We start from the raw sequence: 26,843 nt of genomic DNA, 5'->3' as shown, positions 1-26,843 counted from the left end.
ACCCTGGGGGCGACCTCGCCCGCCCCTTCGCAGTGCATTCTGGGGAGTGTGGTTTGCAGTGTCGCTGAGGCTCTCGGCGGGCGGACGTCTCTCCCGAGAAACTACCAACCTGGACGGAAGCGGCCGTTTAGTTTCATCAGGCCGAGACTGGGGAAGAAACTGTTTAATGGACTCTTCGCAACCGTAGTTCTCTGGAGGGGCCTCGCTGCTGCCAGGCTGCTTTTCCTGGTGCGTTTCACGTCAGACCCCTTGCGTTGTTAGGTCCCCCTTTCTGGGCTCAGGAGTGCTGAGGGCAGAGGAAGATGGGGTTTATTAATAGCATTTTCGCTCAGGGATCGAGAAGCCCATAGTCGTGGATCGGGAGGGCTCTGGGACCACAAGCAGTTCCCGGAGACAGGGACTGGTTGCGAGGACTTTGCTGAGATCTGGTTACTAGGGAAAACCTTGGGATTGCAGCAGTGGTGGGGTAGTTATTAAGAGAGCTTCATCGCACCCAGTGGAACTTGATCCTGCCACCACCCTACCTAAGTTGGAAGAGGTTTGTCACTAGGTTCAACGCCTGGCCCAGTATTGGACTCCCCTCCACAGCGTGCACTTGTGAAAACTAGGCACTTTCTGACCCAGATAGTAGACCCGTTATTGTACAAGTTTCAGGTCTTGGGAAGATGTTTCTTTTTCAAGAGAAAATCTTCCCATAAATTCCATCCAGTAGTCCTCATAATCCAGGGAAGCTTCCAGAATCCAGAGTGCATAGAGCACAGTTGTGTCATTTTAGGGAACACACATCCCAACAGTTAGGACGTTTTAGAATCTGCCCTCTTTTCTTGAGCAGAACACACCGCAAGCACATGGAGGTAGCCGGAGGCCCCTAGCAATGGATAAATTCGTCATTCGAACGCCTAGACTCCAGAGTAGTCCTCAGAAGAAAGGTCCTGGAGGCAAGATTTACAAGCAGGCCACAATCGAATCTCTGAAGGTGAGAAGGGGACCTGGGACTAGAGAAAATGTGCAACGGGCTGTGATGGCAAGGTGGTGTGAGCTCTGTGGAAGACCTGTGTGCTATTTTTGCATTACTTCCCAGTGTTCCTGGCCACTCCTAATTTGTTTCCCCCGTACCCTGTACTGATTTCGATTGATCAGTTCCAGGACTTCTCTTACACTTGCCTAATTGCTTTGGCTTAATGGTATGTTTTGGTAGCTGGTAGGACAAACCCCCAGTGTTATTCTTCTTTTGCAAAATTGTGTCTATTAGGAATGTTCAAGTACCAAGTATGAGTTTATGTACCCTGTATAAACTCAGTCAGGCTGGGTGATGATACTGTTCTCTCCTAGCTTTTTGGCCCGAACTGTATCACGAGACCTCCATCGCTATATGTGAGATTGGGGGAGAGACTATTTTAATGGACTCTTTGCAACCTGAGTGTGTTAGCAAGGAAGAGTCAAGGAATAGATACAAGGATAGACAACCAACAGCGAGTCAGCCAACATAGATACTCAATTAATGGTAAAATAGTTATTTCACTAAAAACAAAAAACTACTTGTAATTAGTTCGCTTTGTCTTCTTGAACCTCTCTTCCTACATATTGGACTTTTTCTTTTCTGTTTCCTTTATTGCTTCCCCTTCCTCCACTAGACTCCTAATGTTTGTGCTCCCAAGAGCTTACCTGACTCAGATTAGAAAGCAGTGAAGTGGGTATAAACAGAAGCCCTGGGTTCTAGTCTTTACTGTGCAACGGGGTGATCTTTAGCGAGCCATTTTCTCCTCTGGGATCTGTTTGTCCTCCCCATAAAATGTAGGGTTGCGCCCTACCTGGTTTGGATCAGTGGACACAGCGTCGGCCTGCGGACTGAAGGGTCCCGGGTTCAATTCCAGTCAAGGGCACATGCCCCGGTTGTGGGCTCAATCCCCAGTGGGGGTGCCTGCAGGGAGGCAGCCAATCAATGATTTTCTCTCATCATTGATGTTTCTATCTCTCCCTCTCCCTTCTTCTCTGAAATCAATAAAAATATATTTTTTAAAAAATGTAGGGTTAAGTAATATCAGTGTTTCTTTAAAGGAGCACTATTGTCATTTGGGGTAAGATAATTCTTCATTATTTGAAACTGCCCTGTGAGTTGTAGGAAGTTTAACATCCCTGGCCCTCAGATACTAAATGCCAATAGCACCTCCCACTGTGATAACTGTGGGCTACAAGGCTGCTGTGGGCACATGGGCAGGTCTTGGCCCATCCTCTGCGCCCCCGCCCAGCCTCTCCTGCCACAGCCCCGGTCCCCTGTCTGCTGAAGGCCCCGCTTCCACCACCGCCGCTCCCATGCGCTAATGGCGCCGGCCTGCTCGATTGGGGCCAGCGCCAGCAGCAGGTGCGAGCGGGGCAGGCGGGCGCTGTCAGCGGGTGCAAGCAGCTGCTCCAGCGCTGGCCACGAGTGCAAGCAGGGCTGGCACTGGCAGCAGGTGCAAGAGGCTGCCAGCCCCGATTGCCCCTCAGGAGCAGGGGGAGGTGGAGAAACCCTCAGGGGCAATCGGGGCCAGCAGCTGCCGCTCGCACTTGCTGATGGCGCTGAGTGATCTCCGGTGCCAGCAGTGGGTGCGAGTGCCTGGGGTGCGGGAGGAAAGAATTTTCAGTAACCACCAGAGGCTTGCCCCGATGACAGCAACCAGCGCCCTGCCTTGGTCTGGCGCCCTGCTTCACCATCTCGCCGAGGCCGATGCCTGCCATGTTCTGTGCTCTGCCGTCTGCTGCCGGCACCCACCATTTTCCACATGTGCCCCCTGGTGGTCAGCGCACGTCATAGTGACCGGTTGTTCGGTTGTTCTGCTGTTCAGTCTATTTGCATATTAGGGTTTTATATATAGAGATAACTTTATGCCCAGCACTATGCTGAGGTACTCTGGGAACCATAAGGGAAATTTAAGGTCAACGTATGAATCATCATGGGACTTCCTATTAGAGCATCATAGCAAAAGAAATTATTAAGTAATGATACAAAATCATATGTGATCCATTACAAATTGTTTTTTGGACAAAAAGGGTTAAGAGTTAAGAGAGGAGAGAGCTCAATGTCTCTTTTACTGGTCAGAGCACCCAAAGGGATGGAAAGATTTGGCTAGGTAGAGGGAAGTAGTGACAGATACCCATTCAGTAAGTGGTACTTGCTGTTCTCTTTTCTTTGTGCACACACACACATGCCTACTTTCATTTGTACACAATGACAAATTAAAATCAAGTTGAGTTAAATGTGAGTTCTAGAGTGTTAGCTAGGTCTACTCTCCGCCAAATGACTTAGTACTACACACTAGCATCACATTTTAATGCCAAGAATCTGCTGAATGTTCAAGCCTCAATTTCCTCATCAGTAACATCAGAAATAATATCTAACCTGCAGTGTTGTTATAAGGGCTAAATAAATAAATGCATGTTGAAAGGGTTAAGTATTGTGCCGGAATGTAATAAAAATAGCTATTTCCTCTTTTCATGTACAGAAAAGGAGAGGCTTGTGTAAAACTAGAACTAGAGCTGAGAATGATGATGGGGATGATAATAGTAGTAATGAGTACTACTAACATTTTTGAGCCCATTTCTATGGGCCAGGCATTGTGTTAAGTGCTTTCCATATAGTAACTCTTTAAATTCTGTGAAATGGATGATTTAATCCTCGCCCAATGATATGTTTCATTGTTTTTTAGAGAGAGAGAGAGGAGAGAAACATCAATGTGAGAGAGAAACATTGATTGGTTGCCTTCCGTGCCCACTCCAACTGGGGATCAAAACTGCAACCTAGGTATGTGTCCTGACCAGGAATCTAAACACCATCTTTTGGTGTGTGGGACAATGCTCCAACTAACTAAGTCCACCCAGCCAGAGCTATCATTTATATTTGACAGATGAAGAATCTAAGGCAGAGAGATTAAGTAGTTTGCTCAAGGTCAGAGACAATCTGATTCTACAGTCTGCCCCCTATAGGGTGAACTATTAAAAAAAAAGTGGAGGTTTCTGAATGCCATGTAAAGGAAGTATAAAAACCTTAGAGTATTAGGACCAGTGTACTGCTGTTATCAGTGTGGTACAAGTAATTTTGCCGTAGCCTTAACTCATTCAGTGAAAGTGATACTCAAGAGCTCATGTAGTGTACATTTGAATGGTAAAGGTTAATTTGGATAATCTCTTACTCCCTTAAAGGAAAGTGATTTCTTGTGTTGGTTGCAATAGGAGATTTTATTACTAAAAGATTCTAGAACATGCTAATCCTTTTAGGTTTAGCATGTAAGAATGCTCTATAAACCTTTCCTCTCTTTGTAGGATTGACTATCCAATATGTGTCCCTTGCCCCACCAGTGGAATGGTGCTCATGTTGTTGCTTATGAGAGAGTATTGTCCCTAATTGGTTTTGTCAAACTTGATAATTCAGCCATTCACAACTGTAAGACCAGATGGTATTTTGGAGAACACCTCTTCTTTCTGGCAATAACCTTTCCACTACTAATTGTAGCTACCCCATTGGTATTTCTTGTTCACTTCCCTTGTTCCTCCCCATAATTCTGATACAAATTTGAAATATGTGTTTTGGGGTTCACATTTGGATGGAAATAAGGAAGCATTCTTTGATATTTATGGAATTCTTCTGCTCTGGAACTGACTGCTGTATTTTCTATTTCTGCCCTAAAATTTCAGATCTGAAAATGATGCTGTACTTAGTCTTTGAGGGTAGAAATGGTGTTGTTCAGTTACACTTGTTTTTGTGCACTGGGGATAGCCCTCAAGTTGTTCATAGCCCAGTGGGGAAGACAGCCTTCTAGATAAACATATGCAGAAAGCAGAGATATAGTAATAGAAGTCTGTACAGATTACAAAGGGACCCAAAAAGGAATATGGTCAAATGTGTTTGGAGGGAGGCAAGGATGGCTTCATAGAGGAGGTGATGCTTGAAGAGAGTCTTAAAAATTAATAGGCAAAGAAAGAACATCCCAGGCAAAGAGTGTGAAATACCGTGACTCATTTAGGTAGCTTTAACTAGGTTGATGTATCTGGAGCAAATGATGAAGCTGTTAGGGTGTCAGGGGCCAAGTCATGTAAGGCCTTTTATGCCATGCTAAAGAGTTTGGGCTTCTAGTTCCATATGCTGGAATGAGCTGAGTGAAACCCTGCACTTCATCCTAACCATGTAGAAAATCTCCAGTACAGCCCTGCCAGTGTGGTGCAGTGGTTGAGTGTCAACTTATGAATAAAAAGGTTATGGTTCCATTCCTTGTCAGGGCCCATGCCCAGGTTGCGGGCTCCATCCCCAGTAGGGGGCGTGCAGGAGGCAGCTTATCAATGATTCTCTCTAAGCATTGATATTTCTCTCCCTCTCCCTTCCTCTCTCTGAAATCAATAAAAACATATTTTTTTAAAAAGTCTCTAATACTGAGGTGAATTTGAAAGCAAGAAGGAGAAATCCTCAGGTGCCAGGAAGAAAGAGGAAATCCAAACCCAGAGCTGAAGTTGAATAGTTCTATTGAAACCAGATGTAATGCTTAGGGACTAGGGTTTTAGGGTCAGTACGGGGATTGCACATAAATCCTCAGGTTAATAACCCCCATATGAAGCTGAGAGCCAAAACAAGACTACCATGTTTGAGAAAAATGAACTAGAAAAATTTCATTAGTCTAAGGAAACAGCATGAAGATTGTGGTCTTCTCAGGGTTTGGGGTGAAAAAAGAGTTAACTATAACAGTGTAGAACTCCATACTTATTACTATGCATGGAGATATACATCTATATTTACATTTATACATGAACACATATAGGCTATATAATAAAAGGCTAATATGCAAATGGACCAAACGGCAGAATGATCGTTTGCTATGACGTGCACTGACCACCAGGGGGCAGACGCTCAATGCAGAAGCTGCCCCCTGGTGGTCAGTGCGCTCCCACAGGGGGAGCGCCACTCAGCCAGAAGTCGGACTCATGGCTGGTGAGCGCAGCAGCAGTGGCCGGAGCCTCTCCTGCCTCCATGGCAGCGCTTAGGATGTCCAACTCCCGGCTTAGCAGGGAGCAGGCCTAAGCCATCAGTTGGACATCCCCCACAGGCTCATGGATTGTAAGATGGTGCAGGCCGGGCTGAGGGACTCCCCCCAACTAGTATATATATATGTACTAGTGGCCCAGTGCACGAAAATTCATGCACTGGGCGGGGGGGGGGGGGCCCTCAGCCCCGCCTTCCCCCACTCACAATCCAGAAGCCCTGAGGGAATGTCCTATTGGCCAGGGGCGGGGGTGGGGGAGGTGGGGGAGCAGGCCTAAGCCGCAGTCAGGCCTCCCTCTGCGGGAGGCGACCAGCCGATCAGGGAAGGCGACACCCCTATCATGCCGCCGCTGCTACTGCTACTGCCAGCCGCCACAGCTGCCTGAGCCTTGGCCCTCGCAGCCACTGCAGCTGCCTGAACCTCGGCCCGGCCCTCGCAGCAGCAGTAGTCGCCATCCGCCGCTTGCCTGAGTCCCTGTGAGCCCATGGTGGGTCAGCCAGGCCAGGTGGGGCCTGGGGGGCCTGGGGAGGCCTTTCCCCTCCTGGAGCCGTTCTTTCCAAGGTGGCAGCATCAGCCGTTTGTTTGGGGGTTTTTTTCAATTTTTTTTTTTTTTTTAATTGGAAAGCAAGCTCTGGGCTTGCAGTTCCTGGGATCCCTGGGCCATAGCATGTACCTTCAGGACTCACTGTGCCACCCGCCCCCACCTCCTGGGTTGAGTGGCTGGCCCCTGGTATCGTTACAGTTGTTACACCCTTAGGGCTTTTATTATATAGGATATATATATATATATATATATATATATATATATAGCTTAAATCACACTATTTGCAATCCTGAATATTAATTAGGGGAATAGATTTTACAACTTTTAGGACATTTGTATATAAAAATAATGGAATACTCTCCAATACTATTAAAGTATATTATCTGGCTTTATATATATACTAGAGGCCCGGTGCACAAAAATTTGTGCACTGGGGGTGGGAGGGAGAGTCCCTCAGCCTGGCCTGTGCCCTCTCGCAGTCTGGGACCCCTCGGGAGATAACGACCTGCTGGCTTAGGCCTGCTCCCAGGTGGCAGAGGGCAGGCCCAATCCCTAGGTGCAGCCCCTGGTCGGGCTCAGAGCAGGGCCGATTGGGGAGTTGGGGCGCCGCCCCCTGTCATGCACAGAGCAGGGCGGATTGGGAGGTTGCGATGCCACCCTCAGTCACGCTCAGGGTAGGGCCGATTGGGGGGTTGGGGCACCGCCCCCTGTCACACTCGAGGCAGGGTCGATGGGGAGGTTGCGGCACCACCCCGTCACGCACAGAGCAGGGCCAATCGGGGGTGGGGTGCTGCACCCTTTCACTCACAGAGCAGGGCCCATCAGGGGGGTTGGGGCTCCGTACCCTGTCACGCACATAGCAGGGCCCATCGGGGTTGGGGAGCTCCCCCCTGTCACACACCGAGCAGGGCCGATCAGGGGGTTGGGGCACCGCATCCTGTCACATGCAGAGCCACAGGGCGATCAGGGGGTTGGGGAGCTCCCCCCTATCAGGCACAGAGCAGGACAGATAGGGAGGTTGTGGCCCCGCCCCCTGTCACACACAGAGCCGCAGGGCGATCAGGGGGTTTGGGCGCTGCCCCCTGTCACACTGATCCCGGTGCCGGGAGGCCTCTCAGCTCCGCTGATCCCGGTGCTGGGAGGCATATTACCCTTTTACTATATAGGATAGAGGCGTGGTGCACGGGTGGGGGCCGGCTGGTTTGCTCTGAAGGGTGTCCTGGATCAGGGTGGGGGTCCCCACTGGGGTGCCTGGCCAGCCTGGATGAGGGGATGATGGCTGTTTGCAGCTGGTCACACACCCTTCAGGGTGGGGGGGCCCCATTGGGGTGCCTGGCCAGTCTGGGTGAGAGGATGATGGCTGTTTGCAGCTGGTCACACACCCTTCAGGGTGGGGGGTCCCCACTGGGGTGCCTGGCCAGTCTGGGTGAGGGGCTGAGGGCTGTTTTCAGCCTGGCAGGTGACTGAAGCTCCCAACTGCTCCTTTTTTCCTTTTTTATTTTTATTCTGGGTCAGCTTTAGCTCTGGCTCCAGCTCTGAGGCCTCTGCTGCTGAAAGCAGGTATCTGGTTTGTTTGGGTTCTATAATTGAAACTCTGTATCAACTCCAGCTCTGAGATCCCGGCGGGCTGAAAGCAGGTTTCTGGGGTTTTGTTTAGCTTCTATATTTGTAACAATGTCTCAAACTGCAAGCTCAGAGGCCGGCAAGAGAAGCGGGGAATGTTGGTTTCCTCTGTCACTGAAGCAAGCAAGCCTCATGTTAGTTTCAAGCTGCCTGGCTGCCGGCCGCCATCTTAGCTGGCAGTTAATTTGCATATCTCGCTGATTAGCCAATGGGAAGGGTAGCAGACGTACACTAATTACCATGTTTCTCTTTTATTAGATAGGATCAGTATGAATAAATAAAGAAAACATATTGAGTGAAAAAGCAAGGTGTGGAATGATATGATATTTATACCTTCTTCCTATTGAGACTATTTCCGAACACTAAAACCTCATTGGCATCACAACAGAAAGTAAGGCTTTTTCTTCCCTTGCCTCTCCTTTTCCTAGCTTCAAACTTGGAAGGGTTAGAGACCAAAGTAAAGAAGCAGATAGGATAGGAGGAACAAAGATGGGAAAGTAGAAGAGTCAGACATGTCCTCCTCCCACCACTGCCGGCTAGGCTGGAAGCAGACTCCAACCAGGGGAGGAAGTTGAGACTTTTTTTGCTGTTGTTGCTTTTATATATTTATATATACACATATACTTTAAGTTGATTTCAGACAGGGAGAGGGGGAAAGAGAGAAACATCAATGATGAGAATCATTGATTGGCTTCCTCCCACATGCCCCCTACTGGAGATCGAGTCCACAACCCAGGCATGTGCCCTGACTGGAATCCAGCCGTGACCTCCTGGATCATAGGTGGACCCTCAACCACTGAGCCACAGCAGCTGGGCTGTTGTTGCTTTTTATTGAACTACTAGAGGCCCGATGCATGAAATTCGTGCACTGGGGTGGGGGTGTCCCTCAGCCCTGCCTATGCCCTTTTGCAGTCCGGGAGCTCTTGGAGGATGTCCTACTGATGGCTTAGGCCCGCTTCTCGCGGGAGCAAGCCCAAGCTGGCAGACATCCTTAGTGCTGCTGTGGAGGCAGGAGAGGCTCCTGCCACTGCAGCTGCACTTGCCAGCCATGAGCCCGGCTTCTGGCTGAGTGGCGCTCCTCCTATGGGAGCGCACTGACCACCAGGGGGCAGCTCCTGTGTTGAGTGTCTGCCTCCTGATGGTCAGTGCGCATCATAGTGAGCGATTGTCCTGCCATTTGGTTGATTTGCATATTAGCCTTTTATTGTATAGGATGACATGCCTATAAAAAGTGGACAAATCATGAGTGTACCTCCTGACAGATTTTCACAAAGTGAACACACCTATGTCACCAGTATCCAGATCAAGAAACAGAACATTACCAGAATGCCAGAGCCCTCAATACCCTCTTCCATTCCTTAACTGGGCCCCCTCACCAGGGTAATAACTGTCAAGACAAAATTTTTAAAAATTTTTATTGATTTCAAAGAGGAAAGGAGATGGATAGAGAGAGAGAGAGAAACATCAATGATGAGAGAGAATCATCATCTGGCTGGCTGCCTCCTACTGGGGATCAAGCCTGCAACCCAGGCATGTGCCCTGACTTAGAATTGAACTGGACTTCCTGATTCATATGTCAATGGTCAACCACTGAGCCACGCCAGCTGGGCAAGATTTTTTAATTATAAAAACAACTTTATTTTTTATGTTTTTTTTATATATTTTATTGATTTTTTACAGAGAGGAAGGGAGAGCGATAGAGAGCTAGAAACATCGATGAGAGAGGAACATCGATCAGCTGCCTCCTGCACATCTCCCACTGGGGATATGCCCACCACCCAGGCACATGCCCTTGACCGGAATTGAACCTGGGACCTTTCACTCCGCAGGCCGACGCTCTATCCACTGAGCCAAACCGGTTTCGGCAAAACAACTTTATTATTTTATCTTTGTTTACTTTAAAAAAAAATTCTTTAGTTGAAATAATTTCAAAACTACAGAAAAGTTGCAACAGAACAAAGGACTTTCCTATCCCTTCACCCAGATTCCTTAATTGTTAAAATTTTATACTTAATGAAAAATGGTGATGTTTTATTTATAAAAAAATGGCAAAATGTTAACTTTAAAAAAATATATTTTTTTATTGATTTCAGAGAGGAAGGGAAAGGGGGAGAGAGAAACATCAATGATGAGAGAGAATTATTGATTGGCTGCCTCCTGCACGCCCTCTACTGGGGATTGAGCCTACCCAGGCACTTGTCCTTGACCCAAACCAAACCTGGGACCCTTCAGTCCACAGGCTGGCACTCTATCCACTGAGCCAGACCGGCTAGGGCTTAACTTTTTTATTATAAATAGTGAATTACTCTACCTTTCTATGTGTTTAGAGTTTTAAAAAATTCTTCAAACGAGACTTTTATTTTTATTTTTTTTAATATATTTTATTGATTTTTTACAGAGAGGAAGAGAGTTAGAAACATCGATGAGAGAGAAACATCAATCAGCTGCCTTCTGCACAACCCCTACTGGGGATGTGCCCACAACCAAGGTACATGCCCTTGACCAGAATCGAACCTGGGACCCTTCAGTCCGCAGGCCGACGCTCTATCCACTGAGCCAAACCGTTAGGGCACAAACGAGACCGTTTTAGTTCTTTATCTAGGAAGCACGGAGCTGTTGAAGTGCACTTTTATTGTTGAAATAAATATGTCTTTATGACTTTTCTGTTCTCTGTCCTCATCTATGAATTAAAGCACTTAAGTAAGCTATAGGGTTGATTCACCTCAGCATCGTTTTTCTTTTCTTCTCATCCTTATTGCTTCTCACTGCTAAGTGCCCAGTGGTGTCTGACATGGTAAGATTAAAACTTGCACTTTTCCTAATAGATGTAACTCTCTTCCTGATTTGCAGTAAGCAGGACCTGCTTTTAAGCAATTACCCATCATTTGGGGCTTCACACACACTGTGCTTTGGTTCAGGTCATAATCAATAATTCATATGTCAATAGAAGCCCCATTAGCTCAGGTGAAGGCAGATGTCTTTATAATGAAAATGTTCCATTTTCCAAATGACGTTTCTTTTTCCCAGAGAGTTGTGGTTGTAGAAGACATAAAAAGATGGAAAACTATGTTGGAGCTTCCTAATCAAACCAAAGAGAATCTAGTTGAAGCCTTACGAGAATTAAAGAAGAAAATACCCTCCAAGGAAGTGTTAAAATCAACAAGGATAGGTATGTTTCTCCTGAATGTTATGCAGAGTACTTATTTTGTCTCTTTCCTTCTTCCTTTCCTCCCTCCCTCACACATTAAATTACCTATCATATCAGTGCTTCTCAAACTATCCATGGTAAGGGACCATTGTTTTAAAAAGTTTCCATTGATTGCAGACCAGTACTTTCATAATATATGATAAAAATTACCAGAAAAATAAAATTAAAATATACAAAATACAAGCTCTACCTTTTTATTATTAGATTCAACAGATGTAGAATTACTCTGTAAATTGCTATAAAATTTTCTAAATGCTTCAGTTTCTGAGTTTATTGCCTGGACTAGTAACTGGCAGTGATCTATGGATGACATTTTGAGTGAGTTTGATGCTGGGTGTGCAAAAATGAGTAAGACATGATTCATGATCTCAAGGAACTTACGGTTTGGTGGAGAAATAAGCATGTAGACAAATGTGAACAGTAAGAAATTATAGGTTATAAATAAAAACAATAGAAATTATACTTGTGGTACCATTCTGATTTATACACAGTATATGCTGGCATCAAGAACAGAGTAGTCATTTGCACCTGGGGAGTTAGAAAGGGCTTCATAGAAGAAGTGACATTTCAGGTCAATCTTGAAAGAGACTTGGCTTTTCTGTCTTGAGTAGAAATAACTTGCAAAGCATGGTTTATAAAAACAAAATGATAGCATCCTATGCTGCTACAGCATTAGTTATGGCATTAGAGATATTTAAAAGATAAATCAGGGACCACATTGAATTGCTATTTTAGTATAGTACACAACTGTGAATAATCTGCAAGGGAGGACCAACATGTGTTCCTCAAGCTGCTCCTAACTCCCCAGGGAGTCCAGGGTAGTCATTCACAGCTGCTGTTGTTGCCCTCACTAGTGCAGCCATTGCCTTCTCTGCCTCCCCTTGACCTCTTGTTCATGAGAGGCAGGAGAGAGAGTAGCTTCACACTGGCGCTAACAGCTGGCAGGAGCTGTGTGAAATCCCCCAGAGAGCCCCCCAAGAGTCTTGAGAGTTGCACCCCTGTAATATAAACCAGAATCTGAGAAAATTAGATCCTTAAAGAACATAAAACCTTATCATTATAGCCAAGGAAATGCTCCCATCTGCTGGTGGATTTTCTCTTTATAGGTTGTGGTCACTAGAGGGCAATAAGACCATTCATATGAGCAGATAAGGTATTTCCACCAGTAGAGGGTACTAGTGATTAATATTTTATGACCTGTATATATTTACATATATGTATATATATGTTCATATTTAGGCACATGCCACAGTTACCGTTTATGATCAGAGCTTAAATATCAACATAATAGGCTGGAATTGTCCTACAAATATAGAACATGATAATTTTTTAAAAATCCTTTCTATTACTTCTTTGAGTAAATTGTGAGTATGCTTTCAAATAATGGGTGTGTCTGATCAGAGATTTCAATTTGAAGATCATAATGACACCACAAAAGGGGCTTGACTTGAGAGGAGCTGGAAACCATCCAAGTTTTGAGTCTTGACCCTACCCAAGCCTTCCCTAAAAATGAGGTTGAATAGAATATAGGGGTTTCTTGATTTTTTTGTAGTTGCAACAGTTGCTAAGCTGAAGATTCATTTGGATCATTGCCTGAGCATGTTTACATTCTTCCATCTTTAGCCTCCTGCCTGTCCTTATCCTGTGGGCTGTAAGAGATGAATATTTACTGAGTGCTTTCTTTGTGCTAGGAACTGTGTTGGCATAATAATGGAGACCGATATTGTCCATGTCACTTTGAAGCCTGCAGTCTAATGGAAGGACAGCCAATTTAACAAGACTGTCAGACAATGTGATGTTTGCTCTAATGATTGGGAGAAGTTAGCTTAAGGAGTATATATATTGAGAGTAGAAGAGAAGATGTTGCAGAATGTGTCAGGCAGGGGCTGTACATGCGAGTTGCACACCGGGGCTGAAGGTGGGAGAGAACAGGATGCATTGTAGAAACTAAAAGAAGTTTGGTGTGTTTGAAGTGAAGCTGGAGAGCCAGTCTGGACCAGACGGAGAAGGTCTTTAGTAAACCATTCAAAACTATTTGGTCTTAGCATGTGTAGTAGTTATCTATCCCTGTATAAAAAGTTACCCCAAAATTTAGCAGCTTAAGTATTGTTATCTCGCACCATTTTTCTGAGAGTCAGGAATCTGGGAGCTGCTTGTCTGGATGATTCTGGCTCACAGTCTCTTAAGAGGTTTCAGTCAAGCTATTGGCTGTGGCTGTAGTCATCTGAAAGTTTGACCAGGGCTTAAAGAGCTACTCAAAATGGCTCACTCCCAGGATTACTGGTAGGAGGCCTCCGTTGTTCATCACATGAGCCTCTCCTTAGGGCTGCTCATGACATGGCAACTGCCTTTCTCCAGAACAAGTGATCCAAGGGAGAACCACCAAGATGAAGCTACACAGTCTCTTTTATAACCTAATCTCAGAAGTGACGTACCATCACTTCTGTCATATTCTGTCGGGCACACAGACCAGCCCTGGTACAGTTTGAGAGACAACTACATATAGGTTATAAATACCAAGAGGTGAAGATCATTGAAGGCTATTTTGTAGACTGGCTACTACAGCATCTATTTCTTTTTTCTCTTTTTAAATATATTTTTGTTGATTTCAGAGAGGAAGGGAGAGATAGAAACATCAGTGATGAGAGAGAATCATTAATCAGCTGCCCCCTACTGGGGAATCAAGCCCATAACCTAGCATGTGCCCTGACCAGTAATCAAACCAGGACCTCCTGATTCATAGGTCAACACTCAACCAACCACTGAGCCACACTGGCTGGGCAACATGCATTCTTTTTATTTAACCTAGATATATTATACTTCTTAGACATGCAGATTTGTGTTCATTTGTAGAAATTTAACAGTCATTATCCCTTCAAAAGTACCTCTCTTTCGCTCTATTTCTTTGTTCTGGGATTCTATAATTACAAGTATGTTAGACCTTTTGTTTTCCATATCCCTTAGCTTGTTTGTCATATTTTTTTTAATCTTGTCTCTCATAATATTCTGGGCAGTTTCTTTAGATATATGTCTTCCAAGTCACTAGTTCTCTTTCTAGCTGACTCTAATCTGCTATTTAACTTATTCATTGAGTTCTTTATTTCAAAAACTATTTTTCATTTTTATAAGTTTCCTTTTCCCCCTAAATCTGTCTCTTTTAAATAATATTTGTACATTCTTATGATTGTGCCTTTTATTTCTTTAAACACTTAATGTATAGTTCTTCTGTCTTTTTAATCTGACTCTTCTAATATTTGTGGTCTTGCAGGTTTAAATCAGTTGTTTATTGTTTCTGCTGACTCTCATGGTGCTTGCCTTCCCATGTATTTGTTAATTTTTAATTGTAAGTGCATTGTTTTCTTTCAATCTATGGGAATTTAGTGGGACTAAATTGGAGAAGCTTCCCTCTAGAGCAGCTGTTGCCAACCGGTGGTCTGCAGACCACTGGTGGTCCGTGAAGTCTGAAAGGTTGGCCACAGCTGGTTTAAGGAAACCTTTGGAGCAGCGGTCGCCAACTGTTGGTCCGCGGACCACTGGTGGTACGCGAGGTCTGAAAGGTTGGCAACCGCTGCTCTAGAGGGAATTAGCTTCCTTCTTTTTTTTTTGTTTCTGCCAATAGTGAAGGGTCACTTCTGATCTGGAATACTTTAGCACACTTCTCAAGGATCCCGGCTCAGTTGAGCATCCCAGGATTAGCTATCCCACTTCACCACTGGCCCAAAAGTAAGTTTTTCAGCAGCATTGCTATTTACATCAGCCCTTTGTTTAACCCTCCCCCTTCCTGAACATACTCCTTTGACCTCTGCTTACTTTTTTGGAAGAGGGAATGAGGTAGTTTTTATCTAGAATCTAGTTTTACTGCAGTGAAAGGATAGTTTTTGTCCATCATGATGCCCAAGACCCTAAAGATAGTGATTGTTATTGGAGGATTTTGAATGGAAGAGTGACATAGTCATATTTGCATTTTAGAAAAAAAAATATCTGGCTGCCATGTGGAAAAGTACTGGAGAAAAGCAAACCTAGAGGCAATTAAAACACCTGGTTGGGAAATGAGGGTGGCCTGGGTAGGGTAGTAGTCGAGGGGATGGAGAAGTGTGGTTTGAATCAAGAGACACAAGTGGAATAAAATCCCAAAGGATGTAGAGATTGATTGGATGTCAGAAATGAAGATAAAGGAGTGAAGGCTGAAGCCTAGATTTCTGTTATGGCCAAGTAGGTGGATGTCAGTACCACACATTAAGATAGGGAACAGCAGTTTTGGAGGTGGAGAGATTCATAAATTCGGTTTTAGACTTAACTGTGTATGACGTACTAGTGACATCCAAGAGGAAATGTCCAACAGAATGTTGGATGTGCAAGGCTGAAGCTAAAGAGAGACTAAGTATATACAGGGAGTTATCAGCAGCATATAGTTAGAAATTGAGGCAATCTATATATATAAAACACTAATATGCAAATAGACCAAGCGGTGGAACAACCGAACAACCAAATAACCAGTTGCTATGACATACACTGACCACCAGGGGGCGTGCGCGGAACATGGCGAGCATCAGCAGCAGGCGGCAGAGTGCGGAACATGGCAGGCGTCAGTCACAGTGGGGTGGTGTAGTAGGTGAGCGGGGGCACCAGACCAAGGCAGGGCATTGGTCGCTGTCATTGGGGCGAGCCTCTGGTGGTTACTGAAAATTCTTTGCTCCCATGACCCATGGTCCCGCCCAGCGCTCCCACCCACTGCCAGCACTGGAGCTGCTGCTCACCCCCGCTGATGGCGCCGGCCCTAATGGCTCTGCCCTGTCAGCAGGTGCGAGCAGGGCTGTCACCATCAGCGCGTGGGAGTGGCTGTGCCAGGAGTGGGGCTGCAAGCAGACAGGGGACCGGGGTCTGTGGTGGGAGGGGCCAAGTGGGGGTGCGGAGCATGGGCCAAGACCCACCCCTGTGCCCACTGCAGCCTCATGGCCCACAGTTCCTTTCAAGGTGCACGAATTCGTGCACTGGGCCCCTAGTGGGAATATATAAGCTTGCCCAGGGAGTGTATTTAAGAAGAGCATAGAGCTAAATCCAAAAATACTGAAGCACACCAATATTTAAGAGACCTATAGAAGGAGACTGAGAAGGTGTGACAAGGGAAGCAGTTGAGAATGCTGTCATGAAATGGGAAGTTAGATTTTGTCAGGGTTTGGGGCAGAAAGTTGAATGAGAAGGAGGTAAGAAAATGAAATTGAAAATAAACATCTCTTTCAAGAAGCTTCATATTGAAAGGGAAAAAGAGAGATGGCAATATCAGAAAGGGAATGTGGGGTTGAAGAAAGTTGTCATTTATTAAATAGGAGAGAGGTTGACAGATTTGTAGAGAGACCTTATCTGGGAGAATGGACTGGACTTAGTAAGGATCGACTGTGGTGATGAAGAGGCCAAGATGTCTCTCTTACCATTTCTGTTGGTTCTTCCTGACTTCACATAGTCTCAGGTCTTTTCCTTTAATTGTCTTTGCCATCTCTTACAGACACCTTGTTTCTCTTCTTCCCTTTATAGCCAGATTCCTATAAAAATGATTAATAATCTCAACTCCCATTTCTGTAGCTCCCATTCCTTCTTCATTCAACCCTTTCCATGCCGACTTCTCTCACAACCACTATTATTCTCTCTCAGGACACGAGTGATTTCATTCTATCCAAGTCCAGTAGTCTTGTCTCATTTCTCATCTTCCCAGAACCATGAATTTTAGACCATTGATTGATCTTTTTTTCTGTCAACATAAATGACACTGAACATGTTGCCAATTCTTTATCTATTTTTTAAATGTTTATTTACTTCATATCCCGCCTGAGTTTGTAATTACTTACTTATTTACTTTATTTTTTTATTTACTAAACAGGAACCCAAGGCAGCAGGACCGTGTAACACATTTTATTTAGTGATGCATTTCAAGCATTAGTGTGGCATATAGCAAGAGTGCAGGATATATTCATCAAATGAATGGAAATGACAAGGTCAAATAAGATTTTCTCTGTGACTTTTTCTAGCTTTTTATATTCCTGTTTCTTGCCATCTCTGTTAGTCCTTGTTCCCTGATTCCCTATCAGGGCTGCTTTTCCATAAAACTCCGACCTCAGTCGTGCTGCTGCTTTAGAGCATAACTGAGGCCTCAATTCAGACAGCTTTTGGATATGTATCTCCCGTCCTGGTCCATTTTTAATCTTAGATTTTTAGACATGTTCCAGTTTATATTCCTACCATTTAAAAAAAAAATCTTACTAATTAAATAGGTTAAAATAGCATCTTGTTTTCATGTGCTGTAGAGAATGAATTGTATTTATTGGCACTTCGTCTTTTTTGGTGAATTGCTTATGTTCTTTGTCCATTTACTGTTGAGATCTTATATTTTTCTATTTCTGAACTTTGTAAATGTCAGTTTCATAATACTTTTAAATCCATTTAGCTACCTACATTTTTTTAAATGTGTTTATTGATTTCAGAGAGGAAGGGAGAGAGAGAGATAGAAACATCAATGATGAGAGAGAATCACTGATTGGCTGCCTCCTGTATGCCCCACACTGGTGATTAAGCCTGCAACCTGGGCGTGTGCCCTGACCGGGAATTGGAACTGTGACCTCTTGGTTCATAGGTCAATGCTCAAACACTGAGCCATGCCAGCTGGGCCTAAATTTTTAAAAAATATATATTTTTATTGATTTCAGAGAGGAAGGGAGAGGGAGAGAGAGATAAAAACATCAATGATGAAAAAGAATCATTATTGGCTGTCTATATGCCCCCTTTTGGGGATTGAGCCCAAAACCTGGGCATGTGCCCTTGACTGGAATTGAACCCGGGACCCTTCAGTCCGCAGGCCGACTCTCTATTCACTGAGCTAAACTGGTTAGGGGGCTACCTAAATTTATAAAGAAGGAAACAGACTCAGAGAGATAAAGTGACTTATCCAGGGCCACATAGTGAGTTAGCACCGGAGACATAGTGAGAGCCCGGTCCCTTGGGGCAGTGTTATTTCTTGGTTGGCGGCATGCTGCCGTTGTGCCCTGGACCCCTAGCCATATGTGCCTTTATTTTATTGGACCATCTCTATGGGTTCTGCCATCTGCTCAAACTCGCCTCTTTTAAACAGAATTTAGTGCCATTTCTTTTGTGCCTCAAATACAAAGTTTTTCTCCTAGTATTCCCATTTTAGTCAGTGTCCCTAGTGTTTTGCTCTGACATTAACTCTCCAGGTAGAAATGTCCAGCAGGCAGTTGGAGACGAACTAAAGTTCATATGAGAGATTTAGACTAAAAATACATATTTGGAAGTCATTTGCCTAGAAGCATTTGCTTAAAATCACCTAAGTGGATGAGTTCTCTGAGTAAAAAAAGGATCAAAGGGCTGAAGGATAGAACTTGGAAGATCCATGGTGGGGAAGTGGGAGGAGGAAGAGGAGCCAGTGAAGAGGCTGAGGGAGTAGAGAGAGAGAGGAAGAGTGCCAGGTCTTTTATATTATGACATGAAGGCCAAGGAGGAGAGTGTGTTAAGAGGCAAGGGAAATGAGTGTCCTCACTGGGCAAAAGCCTTTGGACTTGGCACTTAATGGGGCCTCTGTGACTGCATACTTTCACTTTAAAGGAGTCTAGTGGGTAAGAAGTATTGAGTAGATGGCTGATGAGGCAGTGGAGTTAGGCCTTGTACTCTCAACCTAGTGAGCAAGCATGCTCCACTTTGCAATGCTGTGTGAATGAATAGTCTGGGAAAAGTTTTATGTCAGCCATATTTATCTGATTTCAGATAATTTTTCATTTATGATTAACAACAAGAAAACCTATACTTACTAAGTGCTTTCCCAACTATGACCTCATTTGATCCACATACCAATTCTGGAAGGTAAAGGTTGTTATTTTGTCCAGATGGGAGAACTGAGGCTTAGAGAGTTTAAAGTAATTTACCCAGGTCAGAAAACCAAAAAATAAGTGACAAAGCTAAGATAAGATATTTTTATACCATGTCATGCCACTTCCTGAAACCTAAAAATGCACCTTTGTCCATGGCAAGCTTTTACTTGTCCTTCAAGATTCAGATGAAACAATCTATTTGTTCTTTTTTTTGTTTTGTTTTTTTTAAATATATTTTATTGATTTTTTACAGAGAGGAAGGGAGAGAGATAGAGAGTTAGAAACATCGATGAGAGAGAAACATCGATCAGCTGCCTCCTGCACATCTCCTACTGGGGATATGCCCGCAACCCAGGTACATGCCCTTGACCGGAATCGAACCTGGGACCTTTCAGTCCGCAGGCCGACGCTCTATCCACTGAGCCAAACCGGTTTCGGCGAAACAATCTATTTGAAGCTAAACACGTTTGTTGAATGAACAAATTAGTGAGTGAGTGAGTGAATGGGTATGTGATTTGACTTATCCAAAGACATGGGATAAGTGGCAAGGACCTTTCAAATAGCCTTCTGATCTCAAGTTGTGCCATAGATTTCTATTTCGTCAGCAATCTTGAACTACTTATGGACTCCTGTATTCATTTTCTGGGAATAATGCTATAACAAATTACCACAAAATCAGTAGTTTAAAACAACACAGATTTATTATCTTACTAGAGGCCCGATGCACGAAGATTCGTGCAAGAATGGGCCTTCCTTCCCCTGGCTGCCAGCACTGCCTTCGCTCCAGCCGGAGCCGCCTTTCTGCCTTCCCATGCTGCCTAGAGGCCCTGAACGGCTGGGGCGGGGCAGAACCCCTGCGTCGTCACCATGGCGATGACACAAGCGTCCCGCCCTGCCCCCCAGCCATTCGTCCCCTGTGCATGTGTGCACTGCCCACAGGCCCACCATCTTTGTCGGGTTAATTTTATACTCACTCCTGATTGGCTTGGGGCGTCGGGAAGGTAATGTCAGTTTACATATTTGTCTATTATTAATGTAGATTATTAGTGTAGATGGTTTTGTGGGTCAGAAGTTCAGTACGATGCTCAATGGTTAAAGTGTCGGCCTGCGCAGTCAAGGGTTGCAGGTTCGGTTCCTAGCCCCCGTCAGAGTGCATGTGGAAGGCAACCAGTTGATGTGTCTCTCTTACATCAATGTTTTTCTCTTCGATTCCTGGTCAGGGCACATGCCCAGGTTGCAGGCTCGATCCCCAATGGGGGCTGTGCAGGAGGCAGCCAATCAGTGATCTTTCTCTCTCATTGATGTTTCCATCTCTTTATCCTTCTCCTTTCCTCTCTTTTTATTTTATTTTATTTTTTTTAATTAAATCTTTATTGTTCAGATTATTACATTTGTTCCTCTTTTTTCCCCCCCATAACTCCCCTCCTCCCAGTTCCCGCCTCACCCTCCGCCCTCACTCCCCACCCACTGTCCTCATCCATAGGTGCACGATTTTTGTCCAGTCTCTTCCCACATCTCCCACACCCCTTTCCCCCCCAAGAATAGTCCATTCCCTTTCTATGTCCCTGATTCTATTATAATCACCAGTTCATTCTGTTCATCAGATTATTTATTCACTTGATTCTTAGATTCACTTGTTGATAGATGCATATTTGTTGTTCATAATTTGTATCTTTACCTTTTTCTTCCTCTTCCTCTTCTTAAAGGATACCTTTCAGCATTTCATATAATCCTGGTTTGGTGGTGATGAACTCCTTTAGCTTTTCCTTATCTGTGAAGCTCTTTATCTGACCTTCAATTCTGAATGATAGCTTTGCTGGATAAAGTAATCTTGGTTGTAGATTCCTGGTATTCATCACTTTGAATATTTCTTGCCACTCCCTTCTGGCCTGCAAAGTTTCTGTTGAGAAATCAGCTGACAGTCGTATGGGTATTCCCTTGTAGGTAACTGAGTTTCTTTCTCTTGCTGTTTTTAAGATTCTCTCTTTATCTTTTGCTCTTGGCATTTTAATTATGATGTGTCTTGGTGTGGTCCTCTTTGGATTCCTTTTGTTTGGGGTTCTCCGCGCTTCTTGGACCTGTAAGTCCATTTCTTTCACCAGGTGGGGGAAGTTTTCTGTCATTATTTCTTCAAATAGGTTTTCAATATCTTGCTCTCTCTCATCTTCTGGCACCCCTATAATTCTGATGTTGGTACGCTTGAAGCTGTCCCAGAGGCTCCTTACACTATCCTCGCATTTTTGGATTCTTTTTTCATTTTGCTTTTCCGGTTGGGTGTTTTTTGCTTCCTCGCATTTCAAATCATTGACTTGATTCTTGCGCTCCTCTGGTGTGCTGTCGGGAGTCTGTATAATATTCGTTATTTCAGTCCGTGTATGCTTAATTTCTAGTTGGTTCCCCAATATACGATCGAGGGTCTCATTAAGTTTATCGGCGGCTTCTAAACAGTTCTTGAGAGACCTTAAAAGTGTGGTTCTGAACTCTATATCTTCCATTGACAATTTTGTCCTGTTTCTTTGTCTCCGCATTTTGTTATGCTTCCTTGGTGCACCCCCTAGTGGTCTTTGTGCGCAGTCTTGTAGTTAAGCCTTGATTGTTGTAGCTAATACCAGGGAGGGTTTGACCTCCAGGCCAAGTTGCTGTGAGAATCAGCTGTGTCTCTCTTTTTAAAAATCAATTTAAAATAAAAAGGAATTTCAGTATGGGTCTCTGTTGGGCTAAAATCAAGACTACATTCCACTCTGGAGAATCTGTTTCCCTGCCTTTTTCAGTTTCTAAAAGCCACCTATATTCCTTAGCTTGTGGTTCCCTTCCTCAATCTCCAGAGCTGGGGGGTTGAATTCTTCTCACATCTCATCTCTCTGACCCACCCTTTTGTCTCTTCACCTTTAAGGAGTGTGATTAAATTGGGCCCACCAATAATCCATCCTATGTCAGGGTCTTTAATTTTAATCACATCTGCAAAAGTCTGTTTTTATGTAAAGTAGCATATTCAGAGATTCTGAGGATTAGGACCTGGCTGTCTTTGGGGACCATTATTTTGTCTGCCACAAGCCCTCAAATCATGCCATTTCAGGTTCTACGATTTTGTTCACTACTTCTGTGAGTCATGGTCTCCTTGAGTCATTGGGAAGACTCAGGATAAAACTTTGCCTGTTTCTTGGTATTTGGTGACCCCTTTGCTAGCTTAATTGATTCCTCTGTCCTTTTGGCCCTCCCTGGGGTTCCCCCTTCAGTGCTGTCTTAGGACCTGTAACACTTCCATGCATTTGTTTCTTTAGGTGTCTTCTCCTGTGCTTAGACCTACCTGGAGCTCCTTGAGTACAGGGCTGCATCTGGTCAACATTCTATCCCAATGTCCAGCACAGGGCCTGATACATACCTAGCATTTGGTAATGTTTGTTAAATGAGTGAAAGACTGCTCCTGCAGGGAATTTGGCTTAATGTGCTGGTAAGCAGAAACCCTCTACCCTTAAACCCAGAGGACTTAACCTAGATCATAAGACCAGCCAGTGGCACTGTTTGCTTTAAAACATAAAAGTTCATGGAGCAAATAATGACTTTTTGCAGATCATTAACTTTCTTGATGTAGCTACTGACCAACTTGCGACCTTGGGGAAAGGTCATGGATACTCATTTTTTTTTTCATCTGAATCAGAGGAGATAGAACTGTATAGTATAGGGTTAAAGCGTGAGTGCTGGAGCCGAATTGCCTACATTTGAAATCTGGTCCTGCCATGTCCTTCACAAGTTACTTAATCCCTTAGTTCCTTAGGTTCTTTACCTATAAAATGGGGAATCACAATGGCACCTAACCCATAGGGTTATCCTGAGGAGTAAATGAGTTATGGTATGTAAAGCATTTAGCACAATGGTTAACTGTCATCGTTATTGTTACCACAAAATTCCTTTTGTGATCTAAAATGTATTATTTTTGCCTTGTTTTTTCTAGAAGAGGGTTCCCTCGCACGCGCCCCCCCCCCCCCCGCCCCCACTTCTCTTTTCCTGTCCAGGCTGCCTTTCCTGCTGTCACTTTTTTTTTTTTTTTTTTTTTTGGAGACTCCTTCCTCTTGCTAACAAATCTTATAGCCTTGCCCTTCCTGGGATGGTTTCCTTGGTATTGGCAGAGCCTCCTGGCCAGTCTGGGTGGGGCCAGTCTCCTGAGAGAGTTATCTGTGGGTGTACTGCCCCCTGCAGGCAAGAAACATGGACTCCACTGCCTTGGCCGGAGAGATGAAGTCTTAAGCATATGGCAACCTCTCAAGTCCTGTGCTCTTCTGATTTGGGAATAACAAGAAGGTGAACATTATCTCAAAGAGCCTTGTTGATCACTCCCTGTGTTCCAGTCCCTAATAACAGGGAAATGCAGAGAGTTAGGGGGTTAAGTATACAGGCCCTGGAGTCAGGCCGCTTGTATCAAATCCTGGCTTCCACACTTACTAGCTGTGAGACCTGGGGCATGTTATTTTGCTGACCTTCAGTTTTGTATTTGTAAAGAGAGATATACAAATAGTATTTAATTCATTTAGTTATAAAAATTAAATAATTCATATGAAATCTGGAGTAGTAAGAAAGAATTCTTAGCAATGGGTAAGAATTAGGAGCTTTTGATTTCCCCAGTGCCTTTGGGTTCAGTTCTTTACAACATCATTCCATTATTTTGTTTGCAATTGTGTGATTTTTACCAATCAATTGCATCTATATTCAACAATTTGAAAGCTAAATTTAAAAATTTGAATTTAACTTTGATTGAGCTCAGCAAACATATATTTATTATTCTGTGCGAGGCACTATTCCGGGAGCTGGGAATATAACTTGAAGTAAGGTATGGCTCCTGCCCCCAAGATGTTTGCAGTTTAGAAGGGAAAGTGAGCATTTAAACATTCTTGTCAGAGGCAACAGTGAGCCAAGGCACAGAAATGTAAGAAGGCCAGACAGCCTGAACCAAAACAAGGATGTGAATTTAGTGCATGGAGATAAAGGGGTAGGAGGGCTGGGTTTGAGGGGAGGGAGAAAAGGGTGACCTGGTGAGAGGTAAGGCCAAAGAGTTCAGGTCATTTGGAACTCGAATGCTATACTTAGAAATTAATTTGAGGGCAGTGGAGAGAGCCACTGAAGAGTTTTTGGTAAGGGAATGATATGATCAAATTGTGTTTTAAAAGGTTATTTTTGACATCAGTATAGAGGTTAAATTGGAGAAAGCCAGACTGGGTGTGAACAAAGGTTGGTTAATAAATCATTGCAATAGACCTGTGGAGAGGTGATGAGGACGTGAATCAGGGCAGCAGTGAGGATGAAGAGGGAGCTGAGGAGGAAAAGGGAAAGATATAATAGATGTTAAGGAGCCTAATATGATGGGTGAATGGTGGTGCCATTGTGTGAGGGACTGATGGGGATAATAATGATTTCCATTTCCATTTTTGAAATGTTGAGTTAGAGGTGCTTGCAAAACAAGCAAGTAGAGATGTCCAAAGGGGACTGGAATTTGGGTCTTGTGCTCAGTGAGAGCCTTTGGGCTAGAGATACATATTTGGTAGTCATCTGCTTGCGTATAGTAATTGGACCACAGGAGTGGGTGGGATTACTCAGGGAAGGCAGGTGGAGAAACAAGAGAAGAGCCCAAGGACAACGCCCCAGCTGGGGTTCACAGATAAAGGTTGAGCAAGGCAGCCAGCAGAAGAGATAGAGAAGGAAGCAGAGAACCAGTAACAGGTGGTATCTCAGGTATCTCAAAGAAGAGTGGAAGAGAATATTTCAGAATGAAGAAAGCAGCAGTGTCAGATGCTATTGAAGGATGAGGTACATGAGGTTGGAGAAGGTCCATTGGTTCGACAAATAGAGGACTCTGAGGGATTTCTGTGTCTTCAGTTCTCATGTATAAAGCTGGATCAATAGTGCCTTTCTTGGAGAAAGAAGAGGGTAAGGTTGGGAACAGATAGACAGAAGGATCTCTGTTCCAAAGCAGCCTGAATGCACCTCTATTACAGCACAGCTCGCACTGTTAGGACTGTGTACAGGTTGAGCCCACCCACAGGATTGTGAGCTGGACTGCATAGGCACACCCAGTCCCACAACTCAGAGGAGACTCACTAATAATTTCATTGTAAATTCTTTTAGACTTTTCCCTCTGCAAATAAACACATATGTGTTTATATGTGTGCACAAAAGCAATTGAAAAAAATATTGGCTCATACTGTGGATGTTCTGAGAACCTGTTTTTTCCACTTAACTGAATAAATTAATCATCTTTCTATGTTACTACATGTTGAGCTATTCTAGTATTTAATAATTGCAAAATATTTATTGTTTGAGTGGACTATAATTTATTTAACAAAGTGAGCCTTTAATGATGAGCTTTTAGCTTTTTACTATCACAAACAGTACTGGAATAAATATTTTTGTACACATATCTTCTTTGCACACCTTGGCGCGAGGTGAGTGTAGGTTAAATTCCAGGGACTGGGTCTTTTCCATCTCTGTACCCTCAGCACCAGGCATAAAGTAGGTACTTAGTAAAAGTATTAAAATGCCCTGAATTTAGGTCTTGAGGTCCTCCAGTGTCTTGTTTATCTTTGTATTTTTATTTTTATTATTTTTTTAATATATTTTATTGATTTTTTACAGAGAGGAAGGGAGAGAGATAGAGAGTTAGAAACATCGATGAGAGAGAAACATCGATCAGCTGCCTCCTGCACATCTCCCACTGGGGATATGCCCACAACCCAGGTACATGCCCCCGACCGGAATCGAACCTGGGACTCCTCAGTCCGCAGGCCGACGCTCCATCCACTGAGCCAAACCGGTTTCGGCTATCTTTGTATTTTTAGCATCTATAACAGTGACCAACAAAATTTTGCTTGCTAAATGAATAATCTCAAGAATATAGAGAACTCTGCTCAGAAAAGGAAAGTATTGAGTAGTGACCAGCTTTTAAGTGATGTGTGTATTAGAACACCTCGCTAAGCACTGCCAGCTAGGAAGCACCTGGAGACATTTACCGAGTGTTCTGCCTATTTCTCTTCCTCTCCTTGTGAGGAGTGTTGATGTATTTCTTTCCCTGAGCAGTAAGTAGAATGGCTAGATGAAATTTCTAGGTAGATAATTGGTTAGAATGAGAAGTTAAAGACTCTTGTCTTCCCTTCAGAGTTATATTTCTTTTTCACCTGCAGGATGCCCTTCACAGAATCTTTTTTTTTTTTTTAATATATTTTATTGATTTTTTACAGAGAGGAAGAGAGAGGGATAGAGAGTTGGAAACATCGATGAGAGAGAAACATTGATCAGCTGCCTCCTGCACACTCCCCACTGGGGATGCGCCCGCAACCAAGGCACATGCCCCCGGCCGGAATCGAACCTGGGACCCCTCAGTCCGCAGGCCGACGCTCTGTCCACTGAGCCAAACCGGCCAGGGCCCTTCACAGAATCTTAAAAGCAGGGGCATATTCTTGTTCAGCCCTGCATGACTAGTGCCTAGCATACAGAGATGGGCCTTCAGCAAATGTGGAGGGTAAGGGAATCATTAAGTGTTAGGCTATACTAGTGGTCGGCAAACTGTGGCTCGAGAGCCACATGCAGCTCTTTGGCCC

General features: G+C 44.2%; 1 protein-coding gene across 1 annotated transcript in view; it reads left to right on the top strand.

Moving 5' to 3' along the window:
- The first annotated feature begins 47 nt into the window (after nt 1-47).
- TCEANC2 (transcription elongation factor A N-terminal and central domain containing 2) overlaps nt 48-26,843 on the top strand; it is a 38,967-nt gene continuing 12,171 nt past the window's right edge. The window contains exons 1-3 of the mRNA XM_081088078.1: nt 48-228; nt 833-976; nt 11,203-11,344. Coding sequence (XP_080944204.1) covers nt 875-976; nt 11,203-11,344 — 244 coding nt within the window. The 5' untranslated portion in view covers nt 48-228; nt 833-874. The remainder of the gene's footprint in view (nt 229-832; nt 977-11,202; nt 11,345-26,843) is intronic.

The sequence above is a fragment of the Myotis nattereri genome (assembly GCF_964212035.1).
Source record: "Myotis nattereri genome assembly, chromosome: 3".
NCBI lineage: Eukaryota > Metazoa > Chordata > Mammalia > Chiroptera > Vespertilionidae > Myotis > Myotis nattereri.
This window is presented reverse-complemented; position numbering and strand designations above follow the sequence as displayed.